Source organism: Pipistrellus kuhlii, unplaced genomic scaffold, assembly GCF_014108245.1.
Source record: "Pipistrellus kuhlii isolate mPipKuh1 unplaced genomic scaffold, mPipKuh1.p scaffold_m20_p_3, whole genome shotgun sequence".
Classification (NCBI taxonomy): domain Eukaryota; kingdom Metazoa; phylum Chordata; class Mammalia; order Chiroptera; family Vespertilionidae; genus Pipistrellus; species Pipistrellus kuhlii.
In genome coordinates, this window is record NW_023425529.1 from 58263826 (window position 1) to 58272869 (window position 9044).

The 9044-nt window shown below is 37.6% G+C and overlaps 1 protein-coding gene across 1 annotated transcript; it reads left to right on the top strand.

Moving 5' to 3' along the window:
- The first annotated feature begins 3777 nt into the window (after window positions 1-3777).
- LOC118730247 (lysozyme C) lies at window positions 3778-8828 on the top strand. Its single transcript, XM_036458054.2, has 4 exons — window positions 3778-3959; window positions 4844-5008; window positions 7302-7380; window positions 7921-8828. The coding sequence occupies exons 1-4, from the start codon at window positions 3824-3826 to the stop codon at window positions 7985-7987; spliced, it is 447 nt and encodes a 148-aa protein (XP_036313947.1). The 5' UTR covers window positions 3778-3823; the 3' UTR covers window positions 7988-8828.
- Window positions 8829-9044: the final 216 nt, after the last annotated feature.

Sequence of the window (9044 nt, forward strand, 5' to 3'; positions counted from 1 at the left end):
AATCATTAAAAAGTTATAAAAAAAAATTCATCAGTTCACGTAATCCCGTATAATTAATTCTTTTAAAAAATATTTTATTGATTTTTTTACAGAGAGGAAGGGAGAGGAACAGAAAGTTAAAAACATCAATGAGAAAGAAATATGATCAGCTGCCTCCTACACAGCCCCTAGTGCCCACAACCAAGGTATATGCCCTTGACTGGAATCAAACCTGGGAATCAAAGGCCAGAACACTCTCTCCACTGAGCCAAACCGGTTAGGGCTCATATAATTAACCAGGGGCCGTTGCACAATATTCGTGCAAGAATAGGCCTTCCTTCCCCTGGCTTCACTCTCAGCCACCTGGGAGCTGGCAAGTCCTCCCTTCTGTCTGGAGCACCACTCCAGTAGCTCCCCCCGCTGCCCCTCTCCCCCTCATAGCAGGCTTCACTCAACTCCATGCCTGCATATGCAAATCAACCTTCATCTTTGTTGATTGGCTGTGAGTGTAGCAGAGTGATGGTTAATTTGCATGTTTCTTTTCCATTAGGTAAGATTCTTATTCTGCTTGATTTGGGGTTAGCGGTTTCAAGGGTTTTCACAAAACATCAGAGTAAAATAAAAATTATCTGTGGTTGACAAAAGACTTAAAATGGTGTGGTTACAATCTGATGAGAGTTCATTTTTTTTGCAGTTGGCAAAAAAAAAAAAGTTGGTGATTTCTCTGACATACAGCATTTTAAGATGACAGCTGAAATTATGACAGATAACATTATACTAAGACAGATCAGATTTCTAGAAATTTTACACAATTTCTGGAACACTTATATTAGTAACATATACCCATAAAAATCTAACTCAAGGAACTGTTAAATATCGTTTTCATTTGACATGCTTCCCATGTAATTTAACATGTCAAATAAACCTGATTAGTTTAATATTTCTCTCTTTATAAGGACAAGGAACAAGTCTTTGAGATTTCCCAGAGGCCATTTGGGAAATCTCAAAGACAGTTTAAGGTCAAGAATAACTTTCGTTAGAATTTGATTTTGGGAAGCTGTAAAAAAAAAACGTTGAAAGGTTTGAACACTGATTAAACAGGATCACAGGTTAGTGTGAAACAATACTTGAGTTATTTATTCAACCGAAGTGACAATAAAAGATTTCAAATACACAATCGCCTTTCAGCTAAGAACAATTGTAGTATCCAAGGCAAATACAGGAAGGAACACACCAGGAAAAAACCTCATCTCTTTGAACATTGAGAAGATTCAGTTTTCCATAAGTAATCAAAGACCTGAAAAAGGAATAACACTAAGTACAAATGAGGCACAGAATCCTTGTTTCCTAGGCAAGTTAGTTAACTGGTAAAGAGAAATCTCTAAAATTTTTTAAATTTTATTTTAATTTTCTATCACCATTTATCCTCTCTATGCCCTCTTCCACCTCCAGCACAGCCCTCCCCACCCCAATTACCACACTGTTGTCCAGAAAAATCTTTTATTGTAACAGAGAGAGAAAATTAAATTCTAGTTTTGCACAGGCAAACTTATCATTATTAAAGCTTATCTATCTCTAACCGGTTTGGCTCAGTGGATAGAGCGATGGTCTGCAGACTTAAGGGTCCCAGGTTCAATTCCAGTCAAGGGCATGTACCTTGGTTGCAAGCACAACCCCAGTAGGGGATGTGCGAGAGGCAGCTGATCGATGTTTCTCTCCCATCGATGTTTCTAACTCTCTATCCCTCTCTCTTCCTCTCTGTAAAAAATCAATAAAAAATATTTAAAAAAATTAAATTTATAGTGGTGATTGGGTTAATAAAATTATATAGGTTTCAAGTGTACAATTCTATGATATATCAACTGTATATTGTATTGTGTGCTCACCAAAGTAAAATCTTCTGTCACTATATATATATATTATATATAATATAAATATATAGTGACGAAGGTATATATATATATATATATATATATTTCCCCTGCCCCCCCCCCCTTATTGAATTGTAGAGAGACAGGAAGGGAGAGGGATAGAGATAGAAACATCCATGAGAGAGACACATCATTGATTGTCTCCTGCATGTCCTCTACTGGGGATTGAATCTGGCACTCAGGCATGTGCACTGACCAGGAATTGAACCAGTGACCTCTTAGTTCCTGGGTCGAAGCTCGACCGCTGAGCTACACCAGCTGGGCTGTCACCCACATATTTGACCCCTTTACTCTTGGCTAATCCTCCCATCCCCCTTCCCTCTGTAACCACCATTCTGTTGCCTGTGTCTAGGAATTTCTGTTTGCCTTGTTTGTTCACTTGTGGCTTCTAGTTTTATACCCCACAAATGAGAAGTCATATGGTTCTTGACTTTTTCTGTCGGACTTATTTCACTTAGCATGATATTCTCAAGATCTATCCATGTTGTTGCCAATGGCAGTATTTCATCTTTTCTTACCACTGAGTACTTTTCCATTGTGTGTATTTACCACATTCTTATCCAAGCATCTACTGAAGGATACTTCGTCTCTGTGTCTTGGCCACCGTGAATAATCCTATAATGGATATAAGAATGCATATTTCTTTGTGAATAAGTGTTTTCATAATTCTTGTGTAGATACCCAGAAGAGGGGTTGTTGGGTTATATGTAACTCTATTAATTTTTTTGAGGAAACTCCATACCTGTTTCCATAGTGGCTGTACAGTTTACATTCCTACCAGCAGTGAAGGAGGGCCTTTTTTTCGCCACAGCCTCTCAACACTTATTACTAGTCTTATTAGTCTTGTTGATAACAGCCATTCTAATAGGTTTGAATTGGTATCTCATTGTAGTTTTGACTTGCATTTCACTAATAGCCAGTAAAGTTGAATATAATATCTTTTCATATAGCTATTGGCCATTTGTATGTCTTCTTGGGAGAGGCATCTGTTCGGGTCCTCTGCCTGTTTTTTATTTGGATTGTTTGTTTGGTGTTGAGTTATATGAGTTCTTTACATATTTTGAATATTAACCCTTTATCAGAGCTGTTGTTTGCAAATATCTTCTTGCATTCACCGCCCCCACAACACACACACACTATCTAAGCTAAGGCATTCTATATCTATCTCCCTCCCTCCCCTCCTTTCTCTCTCTTTCTCTCTCTCTCTCTTTCTCTCTCTCTCTCTCTTTCAATAGATTTTATTGATTTTTTACAGAGAGGAAGGGAGAGAGATAGAGTTAGAAACATCGATGAGAGAGAAACATCTATCAGCTGCCTGCTGCACACTCCCTACTGGTAATGTGCCTGCAACCAAGGTACATGCCTTTGACTGGAATCGAAGCTGGGACCCTTGAATCCACAGGTTGATGCTCTAGCCACTGAACCTAACCAGTTAGAACTTAAAATGACACACAAGGTGTCACGTTCTTTTATGCAGAGTACATAAAATAATTTTAAGTTAAAAAAGATGAAAACAGCATAGTGAATGCACACAAAACAATTTAATGAAATGAACATTAATGAAAAATCAGAGCTCATTTTCAGTTTGTGTAAAGTGTTCGTTTTTAGTGTTTTGTGTTTTTTTTCTTTAGAGTTGCTCAAATTCATAAAAATAAGAGAAAGTTCCTGTTTTGGAAACAGTGCTAATACCAATTCTTCCTGAGCCAAGTCTTTAAACAATACCATTTCATCAACTTCCTGTGGATTAATTTTTTTAATTTTTTGAAGTCCCTGAACCAAAAAATTGTTCCCGTTTTCCACATATCTCGAGGGGTGGAGCCTCCAAACCACCAGGAAGAGAAGGAAGTAAAAAAAGGTTAAATACTGGGGCCAGCCTACCCTGGCCAGCTGAGCAGTCTGGCTTCACAGTCAACATGAAGGCTCTCCTGACTCTGGGGCTTCTCCTCCTCTCTGTGGCCGTCCAGGCCAAGGTCTATGAGAGGTGTGAGCTGGCCAGAACCTTGAAAAGACTTGGACTGGATGGCTACAGAGGAGTGAGCCTGGCAAACTGTAAGTTAACTCTCCATACTTCCACATAGCCAGCCAGGTGTGCAACAGATACTAATGGAGGATGAATAATGAGAAGGGGGATTTGCGTGAACGGGCTTCTTTAAAAAAGTTAGTTGAGGATTTGTATACTTAAAATGGTTTTAAATATATATCAACTTGTTCCTTAAGAACTAGAAATGCCAGATGAAGAGATGAGGGCACGGAGTGCAAAATTCTGCACCATTCTAAACAAACCGCCACCCATTGTACTCTTTGAGTGCTACCAAGCCTGCCATTTGCCTCAGACTCAGGGGACATGCACGCTGACTATACATTTGTGCACCTGAGCAATCTGCCAGGTGTTTGGTACTTGACTCCAGCTATTTCCCATGTGGAACTTGGGCTCTGTGAGCCTAGAATAATGCAGCATTTTTCAGTTCTTTAATGCCCCTGCATGACATGAAGCTTTCATAGCAAAGTTTTGTTTATTTAATTATGTTGAAATCTCAAAGGGCAGAAGGAACCTATTTCCCCTCAATCACTGTTTGTGTCAGGATCCCTGAAATGCAGCATGAAATGCTGTTTCATTATTCTTACTCATTCTAGTTGGTTAACTGTTTTCATTTTTTCTATGCAACCCAAGATGTACCTGTATAAAAGTTACTTTGTATTTTAGCCCCTTTTTGTCAATGTTATCACTGTATGTTTAGGTTGAATTCATACACTTCCCCTTAATAACTATTTTTGAATGCATGAGTGAATAGTTTGATGGATATATGTTCTACATCTTCATACTTATAAAGTAAGTCATTAATAAAATAAAATTAGTTATATAGAACTGATTATGGTATGCAGTATAAGTCATATGGTGTTGGTATTTATTACTAAAAGCATGTTCTTTTCAGGGATGTGTTTGGCCAGATGGGAAAGTAGTTACAACACACGAGCTACAAACTACAATCCTGGAGATAGAAGCACTGATTATGGGATATTTCAGATCAATAGCCGCTACTGGTGTAATGATGGCAAAACTCCAAGATCATCTAACGCCTGTGGTATATCCTGCAGCGGTAAGAGAAAGTAGCATTTAAGTGATGGCACAGGACTTATGCTTACAAGAATAGAGATTCAATACAAATGAAAAGGTTTTCAAAAATTCAACAGGGACCTAGAAAAACTCCATCTCACCCTGACTGGATGGCTCAGGTGGTTGGAGCATCATCCCATACAACAAAAGGTTTCAGGTTCGAGTCCTTGACAGGGCACATACCTAGGTTGTGGGTTCAATCCCTAGTTGGGGTGGGTATGGGAGGCAACCAATTAATGTTTCTCCCTCTCTCTCTCTCTCTCTCTCTCTCTCTCCTTCTTTCTCTAAAATTAAAAAAAAAGAAGCCACATATCCTCAGGTGAGGATAAAAAAAAAAGAGGTGACTTTGACTTTAAAAAATAAAATAAATTCATAAAAATGAAAATATTGGAGAAATATTATAAAATTGATATGGTTAAATTTCTAAATGTTAAAATTCAAATAGAAAAGATTATTTTTAGAATATTCTTTTGTATCCAGTTAATTTATCTTAAAAATATTTTGTATTATGTAATAATCTGTGGTCACTGAATAAAAAATTCTTATTACCAAGAGACTTATGACTACTAGTAACTTTTGGTATATATTGTTCAAAATAGAATAGATATCAATAATATATGTGAATATAGCTGTGTCATGTACAAATGTACCTACATATAAACATGTAAATAATGTGTGGTGTTTTTTATGGTTATTTTTTATTATTATTACTGATTTTGGAGAGAGAGGAAGGGAGAGGGAGAAACATTGATGTGAGAAACATGGATCGGCTGCCTCCTGCACTCTCTCTACTGAGGATTAAGCCCACAATCTGGGCATGTACCCTGACCAGGAATCCAACCATGTTCTCCTGGTTCATGGGTTGATGCTCAACTACTGAACCACACTGGCCAGGCACGTGTGTTTTAACAAAAATGAAATTGTACTACTATATTGCTTTACAATTTGTTCTTTATCACACAAAATTATCGATATTTATATGTTAATACCAACAATTATTATTTTACATTTTTTTAAATTTTATTCTTTTATTTTATTTTTTAGAAAAATGGATTTTTTTCATATATATATTTTATTATTTTTTAAAAATATATTTTATTGATTTTTTACAGAGAGGAAGGGAGAGAGCTAGAGAGCTAGAAATGTCGATGAGAGAGAAACATTGACCAGCTGCCTCTTGCACACCCCCTACCGGGGATATGCCCGCAACCAATGCACATGCCCTTGACCGGAATCGAACCCGGGACCTTTCAGTCCCCAGACTGACGCTCTACCACTGAGCCAAACCAGTTTCAGCTATATTTTATTTATTTATTTATTTATTTGTTTGTTTGTTTGTTTGTTTTGTAATGTATCTAGGTGAAAACTATCTAAGGCTTCATGCATTATTCTTTTTTTAATTTTTATTAAATTATTATCTGTGTACATATTTTATCATTGCCCCCCCTCCCTATATATATATATATATATATATATATATATATATATTTTAGATAGAGTGGAGGGGAGGGGAGAGAGAGAGCAAGAGAGAGAAACATCAATGTGAGAAAGACACACTGATTGGTTGCCTCCCAAATATGCCCTGACTAAAGCCATGGATCAAGCCTGCAATCGAGGCACATGCCCTTGACTGTGAACTCAACCTTCGACCCTTCAGATCTGTGGGTCGATACTCTAACCACTGAGAAAAACTGGCCAGGGCTCTTATTTCTTTAGGGGTAATTTCTAGTAGTAGAATTGCTGATTACTAGGTTAAATTACTAGGTTAGTTCCTCTGTTTCTTCTAGTAGTGCCTATTATAAAGAGAACTATCTATCACATCTTATATAATAAAAGGCTAACATGCAAATCAACCCAACAGCAGAATGACTAGTCACTATGACACACACTGACCACCAGGGGGCAGATGCTCAATACAGGAGCTGCTCAGACAGAAGCTGGGCTCATGGCTGGCTGGTGCAGTAGCAGTGGTGGGAGCCTCGTCTGCCTCCACAGCAGCACTAAGGATGACTGAGGGTACAGTCTGGGCTGAGGAACCCCCCTCCCCCCACTCCCCGAGTGCATAAATTTTGTGTATTGGGCCTCTATTAGTTGATAATTCTAAAAATTCCAATGACTTTGGGATCTGAGTTTTCTCCCAACATTCACAGATGCATAACTTGTATAAAAGGATTTGAGTGTCCATTTCTTAGCCTAAGAGAATAAAATGGGTAAACCTAAACTTAAAATGAAATGTCTATGAAAGTTGTCTTCATTACTCACCACCTGTTTTTCAGTTTTGCTTCAAGATGACATCACTCAAGCTGTAACCTGTGCAAAGAGGGTTGTCAGGGATCCACAAGGCATCAGAGCATGGTATGTGTAAGCGTTAAAGGGGAGAGCTTTTTTGCCCTGTGTTAGGAGAGAGGTGAGAGAAGATTTTCAAGGACAACAGTATGCTACTGAGAACTGAAAGTAGCAGCTTTAGACTTATGCTAAACAAAGTATCTCTTAGGAGCAATCTATTTCAAGGGATTCAGAATATTTTTCTCTTACTCCTCCATTAATTTGGGGGGATTTATAGAATTTTTAAGATTCTCCATATTCTACCAGTTCCTTGTGCTGTTTTGAAATGTTTGGAATGAGGTAAATGTAGAATGCACTTTGCAGTGGCTGTTAGGGAATGCACGTGACTCTCGTGGTCAGCATGCTATGCTGTGGCCAAGTCTTTGGGGGGAGAAGTGAAGTATTTGGTGTACGTATCTCCATTTAATAAATAGCAATACCTGGATCTATCAATAGCCTGTATTTCATGCAGTGTTAAAATAGTCTGTCCTCACAAAGGATTTGATGTGCGTCTATCACAATGAAGGTGTGCTTTAACCTTATCGCCATTTGTCTCACCTTTCCCTACAGGGTGGCCTGGAGAAATCGTTGTCAAAACCAAGATGTCAGTCAGTATGTCCAGGGCTGTGGAGTGTAACTGGACAGCTTTCCTTCTTCAGCTCCTCTTGTCTCCTTTTCATATCAAGGGAGTAGTAGTTGAGTAAAAGTTCACACTTCTTTAAAATAAACAATGTTTTTACAGAAGCAGGAGCAAAACATGATCTTTCTTCTAAGAGGCTAATGTTGTCTAATGTGTTAATTATTGGGTAGTAAGTCTACAACATGTTTCAGTGTGCTGATGGAGCTAAGGCTGGTGAAAATTTACCTAAAATCTTAACACCAAATACGTCTCCAGGACATTCAGTTCTTAATCAATGGCTTCATCTTGAATGACACCAGTATTCCTCAATATTTGATAAATATGTAACAATAGACTATCTTAAAACACATTGATATTGGGCAAAATCTTAGCTGAGTAGGCATTTGATGTGCATTAGATGTGTTCATCTGTTCATTCATCTCCCAAATAATAAAAGATAACCATTCTTTGTTGGGCAATATCAAATTGACAAAGGAACAGAATGCCAAATAGCTGAAAATGACACAGCCTGATTAAGAATATTGTTTTTATTAAGTGTGATCTTTGGTTTAAATGTTTTCTTAGAAATGTTACTTTCATATCGCTTTGAAAATAAACTCACAATTTATATATCCATCTCTTTTAGCCTTTTAAAGAAATTTTTATCTATCTTGCTGGTCATGAAGGAATATCAAGAAAGATTAGATTAGCTGTTGCTGTTTCTTAACTTTATAAGCTTACATTCATGCATTATAACTAAAGCTGGAGGCAGATGAGTTTGAAAGTATTGAAATAATTGCTAATTAACCGCCAGTGTGAACTTACCATGTTGTAAAAAAAATAAACATTTTCATTAAAGCACTCATACCTTGTCTTTCTCAGTGTGAAAAAATATGACTTTGCCCTCTTAATATATCCTTATACCTCACCAGTACCAAAACAGGTTATATTGCTGGGGAAAAAACAACAACCCACAGGCATACTGACAGATCTCACTTTAAATTCATAATCACACCTGGCTAGTGTGGCTCAGTGATTGAGCGTCGACCCATGAACCAGGAGATCAGGGTTCAAT